We start from the raw sequence: 22,459 nt of genomic DNA, 5'->3' as shown, positions 1-22,459 counted from the left end.
CCAAATTTTTTTAAAGATTGAAGCATTTTATTGAGAAATGCTTTCCAGCAGATGGTGCAAAAAACTTTATAGATTTATTAGCTAAGGAAAGGAAAGTAACAAACCCCTGTTTTTCTTATTGTGTAATTCCCTGAAGAATTGGATATTCTAATTTAAATTAAACAGATCATCTGCATGTCTGGCTATGTAGAAGTTGCTTTTTGAGCAGCATTGCATCCAAGATCTGGAGGAGGCTTGAAGGTTGCCTCACTCTGTGTGTTCCTAAAGTACAAAGGACTTTAAGTTGTTTTTTTCATGAATGTCATGAATCTGACAGAAACGGTCAATTAAAATAAGAATAGCCTATGGAAAGTCGCACAATTCTGTTGGTTGCCTAGTATAAATTGAAGGGAAATCAAAGAGCTTGTTGGTTCTGCTGTGGCAAGCTAGGATGTCAGTGACATGACCTTTCCATCCATTCCTTATTGGAGGCTTACGCCCTCTTAGAGAGTGACAACAAAAATGAATATGTATCAGCTCCTGGAGTGCCATAGTTCATTCAGGAAGCAAGTGACTGAACTGTGGAGCCTGAGAATTGGGCATAGGTCCATTTATGCAGGCTTGTCACAGGGACAACAACCTTCAGCAGGAAGGTAGGGTAGAAGAGTGGAATCCCCTCTACAGAGCAGGACTAGGTAAATGCTGTGCAGTTCAGGGATGGGAACTGGACCTGACTGCTTGTTTAGGAGTCTCAAAATACCACAAATGTAACATATTCTTCACCATTACTTTTTGTTTATCTTTGTTGTGTATTTATTTATTTTGCAAGGCTGTTATGTTGGGAACATTTAGGACTCCGATTAATGCAGAAAAAAACCTTGGAAGGGATAAAAAATGAATGATGTGGTCATTTTGTGTTACAAAAATGAATAGGTGAATCAAAGTTAGACATCTGGGCCAAATCTGCAGCTGGAATAAATGTATGTGATTGGAGGTGTGTTTCAGTACAGCTAAAATTTAGCTGGAGTTAGCAGAACTGTGATCATTTACATAACCCTGAAAAGCTGCACCACTGAAAGGAAATAATGCTTTCAAAAGAAATTTTAGAAATTATAGTCCAGGTGGACACCAAAATCATAGATTTTTCTTAGTGCTGCGTGTTGCCATGGCTTGCATCAAAAAGCTCCAGACACCTACGGGAAGTTTCGCAGAGCAGTCTGCAGAGAAGCTGCTGGCTACTCTGTCCTTTTTCCAGAGCTGTATGCATATGCACTTCTCAATCATTTTTATAAAATGTGCTTTAAAGAGTTCATCAGCTCTGCCTTTTTTTCCCTCAGGTGATATTACAGTCATTTTTACAGACAGTAATTGAAATGTCACCAATAGCCGATTAAATTTCAGGCAAGGAATAAGAAGTTAAGCTCTTTAAACAAAGGGTTGCTTTGTCCAAAACTATCTTTAGCAATAAAACAGGAAGCATAAAGTCAAGTAGAAAACATAAGTCAGAGCAGAAGGCATATTGTTCTCTATGGAATCACTTCATGAGTTACTTGCAATTCACTTTTTATTGTTATTTTTAAGGGGAAATTATAGAGCTGAAACTATGAAATTCCTATTCCATTCTTCATTCCACCATATAGTTCTTCCAAGTGATTATTCTGCCTCCTCAGATAATTCTTTTTTTTTGCTGAAGTAGTATTTAAGACTGGGAGTTGTCTTTTGTTTTGTCTTGTATCTCCTAATAATTGCAACACTGCTGTCATTCTAAGTACAGTCTGTATTAGTTCATGAACTAAATATGCATGCATGTGTGTTTAAAATAACTTAGGTTTTTTTCCTGGCAGCAAGGAAAAGATAGACATGGTGCAAATTATCCATACTATCAAACTGAAGAAAGGTTTGTAAAAGTTTTCTGGTAGAACTTGCTAAATGTTTTTTGTCCATCATCTCTTTATATGTCTTTATTTTTTCATTGGTTTTCTTTATTAAAAAGCAAAAAAACCCCCTAACCATCCACCACGTTGTCCAATAAATCTATTACAAGTTTAATGATGATGCAGATCCAATTAAAATTCATAGTAGTACATGGGAAATTCAGGTCATCGCAACCTTTTCCTGTTTGTTGCACCTGCAGGGTTTTCCCTCCTGCATCCCCAAATAAAGTATCTGATGATAAGATCTGCTTGTTAAATGCATTTAACAAATCATTGCTAATCCATTTTTGTGGCAGGTGGCACGTCGCTGGGGGATTCAGAAGAACAGGCCAGCTATGAACTATGATAAGCTTAGCCGATCGCTGCGCTATTATTATGAAAAGGGAATCATGCAAAAGGTGAGGAGCTAATTTTGTATTACATTTCACCAGAGTCTTGCATGTTAATCCATAGGTCAGTTTACAAGGAGTCTTGTAATTGCATGGTTAAGGTAGTTTTTTTCATCTGCTTTGGCAAACACTAAGCTTTTGAACTTACTGTGTACAGCATATGCATTAAGATATTTTTTTCTATGTAAAAACCGTCTGTGGTTTCAGTTCACACAATGCGTTTCATGATTATAAGGAAAGAAGTAACATTCAAAAATATCCAAAAGAGCTTCCTGGCAGCTGGAAAAGGCAAATGGTAGAGTACAGTATGATTAATGTTTTGCAGATCTAAATTATCTGCCCAGTGCTTGGGTACTTTAGTAAGTGCAAGATAGGGGAGAATAATTATGCCTATTAACATACCAAGTACTTTAATATTTTTACCAATAGTGTTGTAGTAATAGTGGTTTTGAATGGATTTTAATATTTATAATAGACTGAATTAAGAGAAATATATAACAATAATTTATCTATTACGGGCTAGCCTTGCTGACAGTATTCAAGCCATCCTCCTACTGTGACTTGCTGATTTTTAAATCTTGCTGTGTAGTACCATGTAGATTGACTGAGAAATCAATAGGAGAAGCCAGTCTGCTGTATCTACAAAACTGCCAGGTGTGATCAAAGATCATAATAAACACCTTGGACAGCAAAATTTATTCCATGTCTCTTCACATTGGTCTTGTGACCAGTGATGATGAACATGTTTAAACTTGTCATATGCCAGCTCCATGAATGGAAACAGTGCTCTTAGCTCAGGTTACTGGGAGAGTTACTCAAGTTATCCTTTTCCAGTAGGATTTGTGAAGTCTGAAAAGTTCCCTTTCTTAGATTATGAGATTGTTGTAGAGCATTCCTTTTCCACTAGCAGTAGTCAACTTGGACAATAATCTGGGCTAGTATTGGCTTACAGTTCTCCAGTAGCTCAGCACCTCATTCATTTTTGTGTGTCACGTAACAGTGCACAGAGTCTTTGTAAGGTGCATTTGAGACTGGATGTGATCAGAGAGAACCAGAAGTGTTTGGTTTTGCTGACTGGTGCTTCAGGCAGAGGAGTTCCTTGTTGCATTTTACAGCTCAGCAGCATAGGCAACTGTGCTGCCAGCACACTTCAAAGGCAGCACAGGCAAAAAAAAAAGTAGCAGAGTGAAACAAGTTGAAAAGATGGGGATAGAAATACCAGAAGGCTGATAATGCTGCCCCAACCCACACATCCATTTAACGTGGAAATCTTGCAAGTGCTTTGGACAACTAACTTGCTACATCCTAAACTACTGCTTTATTATTTACAAGAATGGATTTAGCACATGTTTTGAAAGCTAGCTTGTGTGCTTATTTTTCTGACATAGCAATGTTTTGGGTTTTTCCTGGGATCACTCTGTCTGGCCAGTTCATGTATGTTAAAAACTAATGGGTGTTGTAGATGCAAAGAAGGTTTCTTTATGACAAAGTTTGTATGCATATTTTCCCTCCATTTTTTTAAAATCAACAATGATAGCAGGTTATGCAAAAGCCTGATTTCTGAGTGCAACCTCTAGTCTATCAAACTTGTTGACATTAATTTGATTTTAAAGATTCTGCTGCAGATACAGTCCCTACCAAATTCTATTTGTAGAATAAATAAGCTGAAAGTTTAAGGAGGTGCTTCAAACTATTTTGCACCCATAAGAAGAGAGTTAAGTTTGCAACACTTTTTCCATCTTCACTAACTCACTTCATTGCTATGGTAGCTGGAGTTGCAAGAAGCAGACAATATGATTTTATTTTAAAATCATTTTAATAAATTGTGAGCATGCAATCTAATGCATATTTTTAAGCACAATTTTTAAAATAAGCTACTTGAGAACACACTATAGTGACTTCTGCTTGTTGCTTGTAATAAGACAGCAATTTTATGTTGTTTTTATCATTCTCTAGCTTTTAGGAAATTGAAGCGTAGACATTTAAGGCTGTTTCTGATTAAGGGAAAACTTTAGGATCTTTGGACAAATATCCCCTCCATAAGCAAATCCAAATGTCCCAGCTTTGCATGAGCAATTGCAAAGTACATATTAGCCTACGTATTTGCTTACACTGTCCCTGTACAATCAGCAGGCACTATAACTAAAGTGCTTTTATACGTAAGCATGAATCAATCTGTGTAAAGTGAAATCCAGATCTCTGCAGTGCAATGCGATTCTTTTTTCCACTTCGCACACGGAGTGTGTAATTTTATTTTGCCACTGTAGTGACAATTTGTTTACATTTTCCAATAAGAACGGTTCCATTTGTGGTTAAGTATAGGAAGCAGTCGCAAACAAATGTTTAGAAGCAGAATACTTAGTTCATTTTCCAACAGGATGTCATGAGTGGCAAAATCAAGAGCATTCTGCACATTCTGCCTTGGCAGGTCCCACTTGTCTTTGCTAGGTTGTTAGCTCACCAGTTCTGCTGTCACGTTATTAATTGTGTAACAAAGGTGAGTTCTTTGCAAGACTGTTGAACTTGGAGCTGCGAAACAAGAGGCCTTGCACCTCACCTTTTTTTTCCATTTTGTGTTGTCCCAAGGTGGCTGGAGAAAGATACGTGTACAAGTTTGTTTGTGACCCTGAAGCGCTTTTCTCCATGGCTTTTCCCGACAACCAGCGCCCCTTGCTGAAGACGGACGTGGAGCGCCACATCAATGAGGAGGACACTGTGCCTCTGTCCCACTTCGACGAGAGCATGGTCTACATGCAGGACGGGGGCTGCTGCAACAGCCACCCCTACAACGAAGGCTATGTCTATTAACAACAGTGACACTGAAGGGGTGCTTCCCCCTCCCTTAAGCTTCTCCTCTTTCCCAAGACCCAGAGGAAAGCTGAATCGACTTCAGTTTGTTTTTTAAATAGTACACTAAAAAGGGGCTTTTCCTGTTGCATTACTCCTATGGTCTGCCATGGACAGCGCACTTTATTTGAAAGGGGAGGGTTGGAACCTAAATGTTATTCTGTGTAAAAGGAGGAAAAGGGTGGGTTTGCTTTTTACTTAAGTTTGGGAAGGGAACATACAGGTTTTAAGTACAAAAAAAGCTATATCATGTCTGTTTTGTTTCATATCGGCATAAGATATTGTACATTTTCTCTGGGTATCCGTAGTACAGTTAATTCTCATTGTGCAAAATAACCACTTTTGATGATGATATCAGCACAGCATGCCTAGGGCATTTCTTTCTTGCCATTCCTAATTGTCTTTCTGCAGTAATAAAAGAGAAGCAAAGCATAAACCACAGCATTTAATTTAGAAGTTTCCAGTGGCAGAACTTGTTCCTTGCCTCTGTGAAGAACCAGATAGTTTTCCTATTTTTTCCCTTTTTTCTTTTCATTATTTTTCTATTTTTTTCTTTTTTTGTGTATGACTTAAAAAACAAATCCTATTTAATGACAGACTGGCCATAAGTACAGTGACCAAGCAGTGAAATCCCTGACTTCAGACTGCAAGCTGCATGCTGTATCTGGTGCCACATTGCTATACATATATGGCCCATGCTATGGCGCTGATTTTTCAAGATCCATTTGAGGGTAGTAATTACATGGAGTAGGCTTTCTGATGATCATGTCAGCATTAAATACAGGATCATGATCAGGAGGGAGAAAACATTTTGTATCCTTCCATTTCCTTTGGTACATAAATAAGTTATTTAATCAATAGGAATTAACTGTACTAAGTCACATATCTAATGATGCTGTTTAGACACAGCAAGCACTCCTTGAGAAAAATATCCAATACACTAAATAGGTACTTTAGTAATTTTTAGACACGGTACCCATTAATATGCATTTAAACCTTTTACTGCTGTGTTATGTTGATAACATATATAAATACTAGATAATGCTAATGCTTCTGCTGCTGTCTTTTTCTGTAATATTCTCTTTGATGCTGAATTTACTATGACCATTTATAAGCAATGCTGTAACTACAGGTAGCATTTCAGGACAAAATAGATGACTTGAACCATTTATTGCTTAGAAAATAGCTTACGCCATAGCTGTGCTATAAGCAGCTTCTATGCGCATCCACAAATGACTAGTAAGCTTCAGCTTGCTAAGGAAAGCTCTGCAGAACCTTTTGTAATTTTCGGTGGAACAGAGATGAACTGTCAAAGAATACCATGAAGTTGCTGTATGACGTTGTAGTGCTGGCACTGGTGTTACCAATCAACTTGTTTTGGACACTAAATGTAAATGTGATCGGATATGCTCGGAAGACAATTTAAATTTTGAGGGGTTTTTTTGGTTGTTTTGTTATTTTTTCAAATTGTTTTATTTTTTGAGAGGGGTTACCTTGGACACAAATCACACGTGCTATTCTGTATGTAAAACAAAAACAAAAATTGGCAAAACCCCAAAAGTTTAAAATATTTATGAGCACCTTTTTTGAAATACAATAATTCATAAGTTGGAGGGGTGGAGAGGAAGCTAAGAATTGGATTTAATTTTTTGCCCAGTGAAATTTAAATAGTTGTTATATGAAGTACCTCGTTTTCCTAGATTGTCAAGAAGTGGGAGAAAAATAAATACATAACCATTAAAAGACAAGAATAACTTTCATCATAATGGATGGATTTCAAAGACAGTCCTAGGTGGTGGGTTAATCTTCCATCCTTTGTCAGTTAAGACACTACTTAAGTTATGAATATTTTAATACACATTTAATCAAAAGTAAAGAAGTAGTGGTCACTAGAAACCACAGGTGCATAAAAAGCATTTGGGCAGGTATTTAATTTACCCAGATCCATGAGACAACATGTTTTATGATATATGCCTTAATATGCCACCTAATTCTGTCATTCATAGGTCTCAATGGCACTTAAATACTTGGTGATCAACTGAGAAAAAGAAGTCTAAAATTGCAGAACTAGCAAAAAGGAAAGGGAAAATGTTCAGTAATATTGTTTAAAAAAATGTGGTTTCCATTGAAATAAGGTTCAAATGAAACATGCTTTGATGAAAAGTCCTTGGATTGGTTTTGGTTCTTTAATGTCAGCACAGAGCGCCTCTTGGCTGTGGCAGGATGTGGGTATTTGGGAAAGGGGTTGGACAAAAAAAGGAAAAAAAAAAGATTTTAAAATTGCATCGAATGTGTAATATTTAAGAAGAATATATATATATATATCTGTATACGGTAGTGACTCACTGAACAAAACAAGCAGTCAGACCAACATTACATGATCTCTCAGCAGAAGACAAAAAGGTCTTTCACTGAACTGATTAACCCTTTTTAAAATGTACCTAAGAGGTTTATTTAAAGTCTATTTTTATTCCACTTTTTTGTTTGTTTGGGGTTGGGTATTTTTTTTTGTTTTGTTTTGTTTGGGGGTTTTCAGGTAGAATAATAAATCTGGCAGCTGATTTCTGCAAGATTGTTGTGTATTGGATTCCTAACCATTTGGATTGGAGAGGCCCCTGCAGAAAGGTCACTCTTTTGGGAGAGGAGAGGATGGTCTGTCCCCAGTGCCTAGAATGGCTTGCTGCAAAGGGTAACCAAAAAAGAAAAAAAGAAAAAAAAAGAAAGAAAAAAGAAAAAGAAGAATGGGGAAGAAACAGGTGGCGTATGTACAATTAATGTGTGTGTATATATGAGTTATAGTCAGGAGTTAGATTCCCAAAGCATTGTATTTGACTGACAAAAGGGGGGAGGATGGTCTATGTATATTTTGGGATTGATTCCTACTAAGAACACCTACACATTTTCAGAGGGCATTTTAATACCTTACTGGATTTGAGTGTGGGATGTTTGGGGCTGGGGTGAGGGGGCTGGGTTTTCCTTTGGTTGCTTTGGGGGTATTTTGGTTTCATTTTCAAGCTGCACCACAAGTGGAGGGAATATGCAGCTTTCACCTGTTTTTAGTGGGAGCTGTAATAGAGTGAGCTTGTCTCTGTTTGCTGGGCAGAGCAGTGGGGCAGACAGGGCAGAGCTGCTGTGAAGCAAAGTCAGGAGGCATCGCTGGAAAGACCCAGCACTGTGGAACAGCTGAAGGGGCTCAGCTTTCATGTGCCATCCCAGATCACTTGCACCAATAGCTGAACACAGGTGAAGTTAGTGAAGGACTTGGCAGAATCCCTCAGAATCCATTTGAGAGAGTTAACATTACAAGTTTAAGACAGTTTCTTTTTCTTTAGGGATCCGACTTCCATGGCAAAGAGTCTGCCCTTTTCTCTCCAAGGTTACACCAGTCTAACTTTCTTACATTAACAACCTTAACATTACATTCACTGAAAGAGCAAATTTCATCTGCTTCTCAGACCAAACCTGCTTGCTGTCCTGACTGGTCTGGTGAGGTTACCAGGGGAAACTGGGATACATAAATGCTTTTCTCCAGAAATTCCCTGGAAAGAGGCCTTTACTCAGAATCTTTTCATCTTTGGGATTCTCTGCTACATGGGACTACTCCCCAGGGATTAATGCTTAGAGTTTTATTGCCCTTGACATCTGACTGAGTAGGGCTTCAAGTCCATTTTCACAGGACAATATCATCTATTAAATATTTTTGCCTTCTTTGTGGTTTTTTTGTTTGGTTGGTTTTTAATAGCAGGAAACAGATCAATGTGTACAAAAGGTATTATGAGGAAATCTTTGAGTTGTTAATGGCTCTACTTTCTCCTCTGAAGAGCATTAGCTTCAGTTCATGTATTACAGGTAATAGCACCCATAAACAGCCCTATTCAGTGCTCACATTAATAGTACTGAGGACTTTTCTAAATAGTCTCCTTTGAAGATTTTTTGGGAGTCTTAATTAATATGGTATCTTATACTAAGAATCATCACTTTGGAATATTCCTCTAACATTGGAGACTAGGAAATTAATTTCTCAGTTCTCTGGTTATCTGAGGGTTTTTCTGTTGTGTGTTTGAGTTTTTGGTTGGTTTTTTGTGGTGTTCTGTTTTGTTTTTTGCTGTGGTTTGTTTTGTTTTTTGGGGGTTTTTTTTCTGATTTTGTTGGTTTGGTTTGGTTTTATATCAGAGGCTGCTCTGCTTGGAAAGGAGGTAGCAGCTGAGAGCAGGTGCCTCTGCATCAGAAACCCCAGTTCAGAGTCCACTGCATTTTGCTAAGCTACCAGGCTGAGAACTGGAGTATCTGCAGTAAGCACTGGGCCCTCCCCTCCCTGTGCTCTTACAGAAGAGGGGACAACAGTGCACTGTCTTTTGTTTTTTCTGCTACAAGAGCAGTAATCTGTGGCAGAGCAGCAGGATGGAAAGCTAAGGGCAGTAGCCTTTTAAAACTGCAGGATTACCCAGATCTGTCTGTCTGAGACACCAAAAATGCATCAGCCAAGTGCTGTCCCTTACCCCCCAGCTTTCACGATTGTGAAGCAGGTAAAGTGAACTTCAGTCTTCAGGAGGTTGAAATATTCGTTTTCTCCCTGAACACCAATTTAATTTCTGTGGGAAGGAAATATGTGTGCCATCTTCTTATGTAACAGTCTGAAAATGTCTATGAAATATCTTGTTGACATTTTCCCAAAGAACTTTTTTTGTGTGAAAATGCCACAACACGCATCACCACAAGAAAGGGTAAATAAACTCCAAGAAGTTATCCATACATCAGGCTCTCCAAAGCTATAGTAGTATTTACTCTAGCAATGTGTCATGTCTTTAATACTGCTGTATTGTCCTTATTACATAGTTTCATTGGGCTGACCTCAAAAATACTCAGTGTACCTTGAAATTTTGTTCGTTTTAAATGAGCTTTTAAATGAGTTACAGGAAGGTAACCCTGAGGCAGGGTTACAATCAAGCATTTGGATCTGGTAAGCCATAACTCTGTGTCTTTGTCTTTGCTCTTACAAAGCTCTGTGGGCACATATGCCCATATAAATGCTTTTTAGTTGTCTGGTAGAGAGGAAATTACAGCCACTGGCTGGATTTGGGGGTGAGGGGGGTTTGGTAGTTTTTGGGTATCCACGACTGGCTTTGTTTCAGAAGGAATGTCTGTGTGTATTACTTTCCACAGTGACTTTCCAAGTAACCAGGTAGAGAATCGGTGTCCAAAATAGAATTTTTGCTGTGTAATTTACAATAGAGGCAATGCTATTTCCTTGCTGCTGCCCTAGAAAGGAAAGATGAGGAGATTTCACCATTTTCTTTTCCCCTCCCTTCAGTGACAGGACCCAGCTGATCTGTCTGAAGATAGTTCAATAGTTCAGGTACAGAGTGTTGAGTATTTTAGATGTACTGCAAAAGGCTTTCTGTGGTGGCTTTCAGTCAAAATCTTGCATGGGCAGTGCCATATGGCTATGCCACCTAAATAGAGGCAGAGAGAGATTTTTTGCAGAGGCACCAGCTCCTCAGCTTGAGACATTTGCTGAAATGTGCAGTTTAGGCTGATTCCTGGCCAGCCAGGGTGAGTCTGCCCTGGCAAGGAACTCAGTGTGTATGTAGAAGACCAGAGAGAGCACTATCCCAGCATGCCTGAGTGAGGAAGCACAGAGATGGGGAAAAGTCTGTCAGGGGCAATCTGGCTCTACCAAGCGGCTACTCCAGAGCTGATTAGTACAGGAAGAAGGAGGTTATATGACCAATACAATAAATCACAAAGATAATTATTTGAATGGCATGCTGCAGGAGAATCATAAGAAATTATGGAAAGTAATAAACTCTGTAAACAGCAGTGATTTTTTAAGACCCTGGTGCTTGTGGGAGTGCTTCAGGAAAAGGAAAAGAGAAAGTAAAACACCAGAAAGGGATGATAATGTTAGATGAGAACAACAGGAGTCAAACCATGAACTGCATTAAGGGACTTGGAAGATTGCAGTGTTTTAGATAAAAGGCAGGGACTAAGATAAGTGCAGCGTCAGTACACTGAGATAAGAGCAAGAGGGGAAAGGTAATTGGAGGCAGTGCACTTTGTGGTCAGTGGGCCAAATGTGTTAGGCTCAGAGCTGCACTGGGGATGTATATGGCCCTGGTAGCATATCCCCAAGGACAGGAATACCAGTTCTGACTTTGGAGTGATGATTATTTAGTAAAATCATCTGCACAGTGTTTGGTAGTTGTTAAAAACAAGATACGGGAATATGCAGAGAGTGTTTGGGGCTGTAAATGTAATGTCTACTTCATCCCACTATACTAAAAAAAACCCAACAAAACCCACAAACACAAAAGAAGAAAGAATACCTTTCAGGATAATGGGGCAGATTGTGGGTTGGTATAACTCAGCTTGGTTTCCTCAAAATCAGCTATGTAGCTTTATGTTAACAGAGCCTGTATTTGGTAATGTGTATGCCTGTCTAGCATAGTATATACACAGGATTTTTTACTTGTTGCATTATCCAGAAAGTTATACAAATGATCAAGACCTGGGGCATAGCATGAGACCAACAATAAAACATGAAATTAAACAAAAGTACATGTCTTCTTAATTCTACTGATATAGGCAAGTCATTCTGCTTTTGTATAAAGCTCTCTGATGGAGCTCTACGCACACCTCTGATCCTTGTGATTAACTTTCCTGACCAATGCTGGCAGACTGTGTGACAGAGTCTCTGCTCCTGGCGGCTCAGCACTAGCCTCTACAAAGGTATCTGGGATCTGCAGGGTCAGGCTGCCTGCCCAGCTTGTCACAAAGACCTTGTGACCATTTACAAGTCTTAAGGACTGCCCTAAGCTTCCAGCCATTCTCTATATTAGCAAAAATCACATATATTTCAGATTTAGCCAGAAAGGCTAGACCAGCAAAGGAATATACCTTGGGCTACAGGTGACTTGGGTATACCTGGACATGAGTATTTGAAATGAAGGCACAAATTTCTATTCGTACAGGGTAGTTCTGTGTATGGCATTTTGTTTGGGTCCTCTAACTGAACTGAAGAGGAGGTAACACAACTCACCTCAGTAGTTTGAATTTCTTACACTAAATTGCAAAGGCCTGTGCATGATTACAAAGCTGCTGACATTGGGTTGGAGTTATTTTTAAAGATGAAAGAGAAATATTGCTGCATTTATGTTTAGCTGGGAACTGTATGTCTTTCAACAAAGAAGAAATTTTTAAAAAATGAGGAATAAAATTTGACCAGTCAGTGAGTAATACTCATTTTATATCACTACCACTAACACTTAACTTTTCACCATAATATTTGCTCTCTGCAGGACCTTTTTGCATATAGGAAGCTAAGGCTATATAGTAACATATAGGGTTGAAGTAGGGCTAAGAAGTTATAACCCCCAAAAGTAAAGAGAGAGAGAAAAACACTCTTATAAATGTCTTTCCATTCTCATATTGCCTCTAAATTTATCAATTCCATATTCCATAATGCTCTAAGTTCCAGCCTCAACAGATAACATTAAGCAGTAGGTATTATAATTTCATCAGACTTGGACTCTTCCTTAAAACCTCAGGTGACTTCATGCATTTATATCAATTTTATCAACAGAGCAGTGCATCTGACTCTCTGAAAGGAGGTGTGGATCCAAGACCAAATTTCTCATGACAAGAAGGTTTGGATTTTGATGGGATGCTTATGACAAACACAGACAGAAATAGACCAAAATCTCTCATGTAAAATAATACAAAAAAACTCTGGAAATACTGTGTATGTGATGTCTTCAGTTAGTAATATTTTTGGGAGACTAAAGGCAGTTTTATTTGGCTGATTTGTGTTACTTGGGGGTGACCATGTGCATAAACTATAACGGGAAGTCAGTATTTCTGAAAATTTATATAAGAGGATTTAACCAGAGAAGTGTGACCTGCTGACTCATTGTCCCAAAATGGTATCAGTCTAAAATATCATTGCAAGTGTGAGCTGAATTCTCATGCCAGCCCTAAATGGGACAGACAGTAGCTCCATACATTAGGAGAACAGGCTGTCGTAGCTGTATGTATTAGAGAAGAGCAAGGAAAGAATCCTAAAACCATTTATCATAAGGAAAAAAGATTAAAACTTCAGTCTTGGTGCAAATTGGCAAGTGCAAGCTGTAAATTGTAACTAATGAGAAACAAAAATTAGCTTAAAATGATTTGCTAAGAGACCTTTGATTCTGGGACATCAGATGAGTTCAGCTTCTGTTGGACTGCACACCTAGGACATGTAAGTAACTCAAGCCAATGAATTTTTGTATTACGTGAAATGGTCTCAAATTTGCTTATAAAAATCTGGAGTGTTCAATGAGACGTGCTAAAGAAAACATCATTATGTAAGAAAATGAACCTCTGGATTGACAAGAGAAAAAAAAAATTGAATCAGTTAGTGGATGGTAACAGTATTGTTAAAGAAAAGCCCCTTGGAAGAGCCTATATACGTAACAAAAAAGGACACCAAGAAAAGCAAGCCTCTCCAGTACCTCAGGTTTTAAATGTTTAGGCAGGTATATGGTAGCTTCCTTTTCTCATGACCCTGCTTTTGAAGGAAAAATAAGCTTCCCCTTTAAAGCTCAATAGCTATCAAGATTCCTACTCTTTCCTTTATCCTTGTTATTGAATGGTAAAATTCAGATTTAAAGCTAAAGCCTCTGACCCCCTCTACTGAATACAGCTGTTGCTATGTCATAATTATGGAATAATCATAGAGCAATGTGGTATAGGGTTTTTATTGACATGGATATGAAAGAGTTGTATTACTGTGCCCAAGCTGCTTGTTACTTCCACACTGTTTGTTTCTGGAGACAGAAGTACATTTTACAACTTTCCCCCTGCCCAAATAAAGAAAACTTTTATTGCAACAATCCCAAGCTATTTTTTCCCCCTGAACCTCATATGCTAAAGAAAAAGAAAGAGGAAAATATTCTTCAAGTGTTTAGAAAATTTTAAATAGTGGCACAGGTTTCTTCATTTTTCTGCTTTAAAAGCTAATGACTGTGATGACAAGTCCTAAATCCCGACAAAGAATTTTGGAAGTGAGGTCCAAATGAAACATCTTAGAGAAGTAGCACAGATGTGTTAGCTAATATTTATCTGCTCACACACATAATCAAACCACTTATTTCAACAAAAGCTGTCAATTATTCCAGATGTTTATAGATAGAAATTGGTGTTTCCTATTTTGCTTAAACTTCAGATTTTGTGAGAAAGTAAGGAAAACTTTATCAGAAAATAAAGAAAGGAAGACTAACTTTTCTAGATTGCTGGAATATGAGATTGCCCAATGGAGCAGGGAAAAGGAAGTTAAAAATGAATGGATAATTACAGTTGACATATAGCTTTGTGATTTACTACATGGATACTATTCATGTACATAGACTCTATAGGCACTTTATATAATAGCCATGTAATTAATGTATACATTATTAATATATAAGTGCTTCTGTTAAGGAATGTCATTAATGATTCTGCCATCCTGAAGCTGTAAGATACAACTTAGTGTGATCCCCATAAGGTATTTATTCTGGTCTGTCAGAATTAAGACAAAAAAGCTGCATTAAATTCTTACCAGTACATAAAATCTTCTAATAAAAGCCTAGGAAAGTAGCCAGTCTAATTGCCCTGGAAAGGAAGCACACAGGCCAATTTTTGGTGAAATGGGCAGAAAAGATATGGAAGTGGATCAAGGAGGACTTAAAATATACTCAGGTCTCAAAATATAGTCAGATCTGTAAGAAAAGACTATAGGAAGGACTGCACTGATATATATTCAAAGTTTGAAAATAGAAAACTTTTTGTTTTTCCTGTGTCCAGTTCCAAAATAACTGTGGAAATTAGAAAGGGACTGAGCAGTTCTGTGAGAAACATTTAACAGATTCCCATTACTGGCATAAGATAACCCATTTATTTTTTGCAAGTTTCTGCATAACAATAGAAAAATGTTCACCTTCCACTGAGAACTGTAAAATAGAATGACTTCACAAGACTTCAAGAAAAAGAAAAATAATTAGTGAGTTGAAGGTTAAGTATAATAATTACAGCTGGTAGCAGAGTTTAGGATTGAAATTTAATCAGCTCTGTCAAAATAAATTAAAGAGACAAATATTTAGTCACAATGTTTTAATATACACAGTTCAGGTGTTTTCTCTGAGTCTACCTTGAGGCCTACAGACTTTAGGTTCCTTTGCCTTTTTTATACCTGTAAATGATGTATGGTATCCTGAATGCATGAACATTCTCTGCACAGGTGAAACTCTGAACTGTGAAGGAACAGAGTTCAAACACCAAACACAAGCAGAAGCATTGGTTTTTTTCAACATTTTCTGGCAGCAGAGCTCCACTCAATGGTTTGGTAAGTTCTCCAGCATTTCCAGTAGTTCTATGTATTTTTCTGTACAGTTTAGTTAAAACTAGAACTCAGAAGTCTATTGAATTCAATAGGGCTGGGCCCAAGATTTCCCTACTGCACCTCATTTTCATATGGATGAAGCTAATCTTGTATGCCTTATTGGATGTGTATGCATACACATTTTTTGTGTATGCCTGCTATGAGAAGACTGATTCATTCTGCCTCAACCCCTTCTTTATACATTTATTCTTGTGTAGAGGGTGTGAATTGAGCAAGGTCAAACCAATCAGCACAAATGCAAATGAAGATAAAAATGTAAAGAACTGGGCTGTGGCATCCAGTTGTTTTCTATCTTCTCCTTACAAATCCAAGAGTTTTTCTTCCTCTGTATTTTTAGCAGTAACAAAGTATTACTTATTTTTGTTCTGTATCTCTGTCAGCACCAGAGCACTGCAATCTGCTTTTTCACCTCTTCAGATGACAAAAATCCTTTTTTCTTTTTGTCCCATGTATTTCCATTTGCTTAAGTACTTCTGTGCTTCATACTCCTTCATTGTGAAAATCCCATTTTGAGGAAACTAAGGCAGACATAACAACATACTAAGACAGGTTGACAAATCTTACTGGGAGTCCTGTGGCAGAAAAACATTTCAAAAGGCAAGTATCTGAAATATTTTGTCTTAGAGTATTAACTATTCTAGTATTGCCCACTAAAATAAGACCACTGTAAGTCTATAGAAGGATATTGTACAGTATTAAATACATCTTCCTTGCCGAAACATGGACAGAACAATTTCAAACACAGAGAGTGCATTACACATCTCTGCCTTGTCCCGTTCCTGTTTTTGAGGTGATCATCATCCTGTAATGGGATGATGTTATTTTTACATTGCCTATTGCCATCAATATATTTGAAAAAACTCCTTTTATTGTCCTCTGGCCAGCTTGAACTCCAGCTGAGCTTTGGCCGCACAAATTTTCTCCCTCGAGTAGAAAGCTGCATCTCTCTATTCTTCCCATGTCATTTGACCTTGCTTCCACTGCACATGCACCTTCCTTTTTTGCCCTATTTCCAAAAGAAGATCCCTGTTCAGCCAAGCTGGCCTTTTGCCTTGCCTGCTTCTGCCATTTGGGAATTGCCTGCTCTGGTGCCCTTAGGAGGTGATGTTTAAAATGTGGCCAGCATGGATGGACCCCAGCTTCAAAAGAGAAGGGCCAATCCCTGATTTCTGCAGGTGTGCTGTCAGCACAGGCATCTCCTGCTAACCAGGGCCCATGATGGCAGCTCCACTCAACCGAAAAGTACGGAATAAAGTTGGAGATTTTGGAGGCTTGTAATCTCAATAAGAGAAAAGATTAATCAAAGTGCTTGTGTATCAACTACGCTCTGGACTTACTAGGAGGTTTTCCTATCCTCTTCCAATTCCATCTATGCCCAAGGTATTTTGTATTGTGAAAGGAATGATGAATAATGAAAAAGTAACATTTTTACTACCATTCCCTGTCTCACAAACCAGGATCTGTTTCATCTCCATATTCTTTATACATCAAGGAGGATGGTTCTTTGTTTTTCACTGTTACTTTTAATAAATTAAATAAGTAGCTAATAATAACAGGGGCTAAAGATCTATTGTGGTATCCATTCAAATCACAGTGACCTTTCTTTGAACATGAGCTATCAAAAGTACATCATGAGCATGACTCATATGAGACCTCAAAAATTGTTTGCTTTTGTGCCTAATGCCAGAACTTAAATTCTGTTCTCCCAAGGCTGAAAGGCTAATGTACTAATTCACAATGTCGTGCAGCTGCCTATTTGGTTGAGTTTTCTGTTCTTCTCACAGAAGGTTAATTTCCATAAAAGGGATTTTGATTTGACTGGGCTTGTTTGGACAAGATTTTAGGGGATTTGGTTTTGGTCGCGGTGTTTGATGTCTCATTACATAAAGAAATACAGCACAAGAGCAGAAAATACTGAATGAATTTTTGAATTTTTCACTGCACAAGCCTTTTTGTATTGAATGTGTGTGCAGGGTATGTTGTCCTGGGCTGGTGGAGTATTTTACTGTGTCTAGCAACATTATGTTAATCCAGAGCTCTTTCTCATTCTGGTTTTTGTGGTGCTTATTTTCAAGGGATATGTATCAGCAGATAAAACTGATTGAAGTAGGTGATAGGCAGTAGGAACCAAACAGTTCCACTTATCAGGCTATGGGTTCATAGTGATCTGGGGAGAATATCTGACTGTAAGGAAGTCTTTGCAGAAATCCTAGGATTTTCACAGCCATGTGTTAGAGGTGTGACAAATGCACAACCTTAAAGAGACAAAACAAAGTTAAAGCAGTTGGTAGATGTGCACCTGATGAAGGCACACAAATCCTGAAGATGTTAATTTCCACCAGTTGCCTTGTAATTAGAGCTAATGCCATTGATTAAACAGAAGGAAGGTGAAAGAAACTGTAGATTGTAATGACTCAGATTGCTTTTATGTTCTGGCCTCTCCAGCATGCAAGAAACAAAATGTAGAGCAAAAATTTCCATCAAGAACCAGTAATATAACTAAAGTAGAGGAAAGAAAAGTCTCAAAGCAGTAAACAAATTCATCTTCTTTAACTCTAGTGGATGAAATCTAAGTTGAGATCAGTCTTCTACAACCTTGCCAAATTTAAAGCCATCTGCACAGGGGTAACTGATGGCAGCATTTGCCCCTGCAACTCATTTAGAAATACATCTTCATTTGGCACAATCCAGCAGCGATGAAACGCAGCAGCACTTTGTGAGCTCTGCTGAGCAAAAAGGTTTAAAGCAGCTGACAAGCACCATAAGATATTGTTGTACCAGTTTGTATTGATTGTGCTGGAGGGCACCTCCTTCTGGAAGAGGATTGATTTTTGTGTGTTTTCACAAAGAGATTTTAATAGTCTTTGTACTTGCTGTCATGTCGCAAAGACCCACAAGCAAGGCATGCCTGACACCACAGCTTTAAATGATCAGCCATCCAGCTTGCAATAAGTATCAATTAATACTGTATAAAAACATCTCCAACGCACTTATACTAAAAACCAATTTTTATAAGCTATAAGGTCAAATTTCTGCTATAGCAAAGAAATCAGCATCATCCAGGAATTAAATTAGCTCAGCTTCAGAGAGCGATTAAGAGAAAGAGTACTCAGTTTCTGATTCTTTGTTAAGAAGGTCAAATTCTTTCTTAAATTCATGAAAATGTGAAAGCTGTTAATTGCAATCATTTGAGTCATTGAATAGAAAATTGTTCCTAGAGTTTTTTCTTTTGTTACTTCACTCAGAAATTTAATGCCTCTATAATTTCCTGAGGTAAAAATTCACAGCAAAGAAATGACTAGCTAGATAACTTTTTAAAATTTGGACAGAAAAAGCACAGAAAAGAGCCTATGGTTTTTGTGCCTAAGTTTTTTGTGTCATGTATGTAGGCTAGGTCAAATGACTATAATATTACTAAAGCTTTATCATAGATCATTGATACTGCTTTCAATACAATAGTACTTCTCCATTTGGAAAACTCATAGAGAATTTAACAGAACTAAAACCAGAAATGGAACACAGAATATTATGTGTAGATTTTTAAAAAAACATCTTTTCAGTGATGTGAGAACTATAATAACTTTTAACAGGTGTGTCAGAAAAAAATTATTCTCATCTATTAAGTTTTCCATAGGATGACGAAATCCTTTATAAATCCATGTCCAGTCTTCCATCAGATTCCAGCTCTGCTGGGGTGCAGTGAAACATCTGTTGTAGCAGAGCTGAGGCACTGGTGGTTGTAGATGCTCCAAACAGCAAGTGGTTAATTTGTGGTTTCTCCTGACCACAGTAGGTGATGCCCCTTGTTGAGCCAGTAGTGACTTCTGGAATTGCTTGGCTCCTTGGCAGGTGCTGAAAACCACAAGTGAATGTGGCACCTGGGACATGGTTAGTGGTGGGCTTGGCAGTGTGGGGTTGGTTGTAGTTGAGCTTTTCAATGTTAGAGGCCTTTTTCAACCAAAACAATTTTTTAAATTCTCTGAATATCCTTATGGACCATGCCATAATGTACTGAGCCCTGTATCCCAGATGCCACTCCAGATGTCACATTCTCTTCTTCCATCCCTCCCACAGGTATATTCCCCACCTTCTTTCTTCATGTCTCTTTCTATGGATATTGAAGAGAAGCTGAGGTTTTGTCAGAAAGCCAACAGGTAGTGCTATCTTTGCTTTCTGATTTGGCTTTTAGAAGCAGCACTGACAATGCACATGCTTAAATTAGTTGCCCAAAATCAGGGAAAATATTCTCTGCTGCTTTGGTTTTGTTTTGTCTTAGTATTTACAAAAGTCCTCTGAAATTTCAGGAGATTGTATGTGAGTTGCAATCATTATAATGCAAATTACAGATTAAGCCCAAATCAACATGGAGGTAAGTAAAATTAATAGGACTATTTCCACCAACACCTATAGTAGATTGATCAGAATTAATAAGATTTCTGAATAAAAGCTTTTCTTTACTACATATTCATGCAGTATTTTGTGAAGTGAGGTCTGGAATCTGTTTTTTACTGCTGCTGCCCTAAAAATAGCAGTGATGTAATGTACTTTGCAAATACTGCGCTTCACTGTGGAACCTAGAGTTGTAGCTTCTAACTTTTTCTAGTTTATAGCTGCAATTTGTCACAACTCTACCTGCATATTTGGACGAAGAAAGCTCAGATGCTTGAGTGTTGGGAAAAGTAAAGAGCAAAGAAATGAGATGATGGAAAATGTTGGATAGTTCTTAGGACTTAAAGATAGCTTCTATTCAAAATAAGTGAAGAAAACCTTCTTTTAGTAGCTCATTTGTATAGAACATAGAAGATGTGAGAGTGGACAGAAAAAGTGTCTTAATTTTAATGAAACATGAATATGGAATATATCAAGATAAATCATACTCTGGCTATTATCAGAACCATCAACACTATTTTTTGTGGAACAAATATGCAAACAAAGAAAAGATTGCATCTTTTGTACAATACTGATCAGAAAAATAGGGAAAAGAGTAGAGAGAATGTGGATGACAGACAAAGAGAGAATGAGTAACATGACTTTGTGAATCAGCAAGTATTGGCAGTGCTCCTTAAACTCTTAACCAGCTGGGAAAAGTTGGCTCTGACTGTAAGCTTAGATACAGAATATTTATATTCTTCAGTATAATGGAATAAAAAAGAAAATATATTAACTAATTGTTTGAGGATGAAGGAAATGATAAGATTAACTAATATACATGTAAAATTTTTTCTGTGCTGGATGTTGTATATAATATATTTTACATCTTGTACACGGGGAACAGCTATCTCCTTCAAAACCATAAATCTTAATTTCTAATATAAGTTGGTAGTACGTCTTCCATTATAGTGTACCTTTCATCTTTTCTTCAGCAGATTTTGGGGGACAATGGAAGGATGAATTCATTAGAAAGAGACTAGATGAACAGTCAGAGTCTTGAAATGACAAGGTTTTTCCCATGCAAACCTAGAAGAACATTCTGCCTCAGAGTTAATTTTGAAAGACTTTTGTTTTGGTTTGGGTTTTTTTTTTTTTTGTGTGTGTGTGTGTGTATGTGTCTGTGACACAACCTAAGAAGTTTTTAAAAGAAAGGTGCTGTGTGAGAATATGTGGGGATAAAAGCAATGAGATCCAAGGCACTTTACCTAATTAAAAGAATGGATCTTAAAAGGCAGCTTAAGATGTTCAGGGATCAACCGCACAATTCTGTCATTCAAGGAGTATAGAAGCCCGATCACGGATGCTTGTAAATATCTTTTATTAGAGACAGAAAAATACTGCAGATGCATTATCTCACTCAGCTCTCTGCTATGTGACTGTTTCCTACAATATTCATTGTACTGTTTTAAAAATATCACTGTTTAACTTCTAAGTCTGCCTTTAAAAACAATGTTGAGTAACTGAGATAATATTCTTATGCAAATATGATGCTTTATTCTTAGAAATAGCATGGAATAGATAATGAGAGAAAGGTAATGACTTGTGATTGTATAGTTGATACTGCATAGGCTTTAACAGCTACTGTTACATGTATGAGATAGATGTCAAATATTCTCTTATGCAGTCATCAAACATTTCATGTGATCCTCTACATAGTCAAAGAAATTCCTGGCTATTTCTTTCTAGTCTCTCTGCACCATTAGAGATACAGCTGGATTCTGCTTTTAGGCCTTGCAAAGATCTCTGTGGGTATCAGCAGATATACTTCTCAGACAAGGGAGGTAGAGTGATGATAACTACAGGTCAACCACCTGTGAAAAGATGAGAAAGGAATGAGCCCATGGGCTCCATTCTTCACCCAGAAACATGGGCATGTATGATGAGTTTGCTGTGTTCCTGGTCAATTTAACTCATTTCGTTGCATGATGTTCTCAATGATGAAGTATGTTTTCATACCTAACAGTGGAATTAGTTTCTAGATTATATGTTTTCACCTTGGTATGGAAGATTTCAGGTGGGTAACTTTTCTTTAATGTTTACTAGCGGGAAGTATGCTTAAAATTTGTTGTCAAATATTTGTCACATGCACTAGAGAAAATGAACAAACCACAGAGCTATGTGTCCAGAGACCTGTCTGCTCATTCAGATCTTAACCTGAACTACTTTACAAGAATGGTCACTGTCTTCATTTTTTTTGTGCTCAAGTTCTCCATCCTCAAAATGGGAGTAATTGCATTGATTTAATATCCCCAAATATTATTGTTAAGCATAAACAATTGTTCATGAAACCTGCTACAAAGATTAGGCTTTTTCAGAAATGGCAACAGGGGAGGTTGAGAGAAGAACACCTAAGCATTCAGGAAGTACTGAAAACTTAATAAGTTGACTGATTTTTGGAGTGTGGTTGCTGACATCCCTCGAACACACACACATGTATAACCATAAGGGAAAGGTGGAGGACT

The 22,459-nt window shown here is 37.7% G+C and overlaps 1 protein-coding gene across 3 annotated transcripts in view; it reads left to right on the top strand.

Moving 5' to 3' along the window:
- The window catches only part of ETV1 (ETS variant transcription factor 1), a 65,765-nt gene extending 58,453 nt beyond the window's left edge, over positions 1-7,312 (top strand). For all 3 annotated transcript variants that reach the window (XM_063152289.1, XM_063152298.1, XM_063152307.1), the window contains 2 exons: positions 2,210-2,311; positions 4,889-7,312. In XM_063152289.1, coding sequence (XP_063008359.1) covers positions 2,210-2,311; positions 4,889-5,110 — 324 coding nt within the window. In that variant the 3' untranslated portion in view covers positions 5,111-7,312. The remainder of the gene's footprint in view (positions 1-2,209; positions 2,312-4,888) is intronic.
- The last annotated feature ends 15,147 nt before the right edge of the window (positions 7,313-22,459 follow it).

The sequence above is a fragment of the Melospiza melodia genome, chromosome 1, assembly GCF_035770615.1.
Source record: "Melospiza melodia melodia isolate bMelMel2 chromosome 1, bMelMel2.pri, whole genome shotgun sequence".
In the NCBI taxonomy this organism is placed as follows: Eukaryota; Metazoa; Chordata; class Aves; order Passeriformes; family Passerellidae; genus Melospiza; species Melospiza melodia.
The sequence above is the reverse complement of the archived record's forward strand: the minus strand, read 5'-3'. Positions and strand labels throughout refer to the sequence as shown.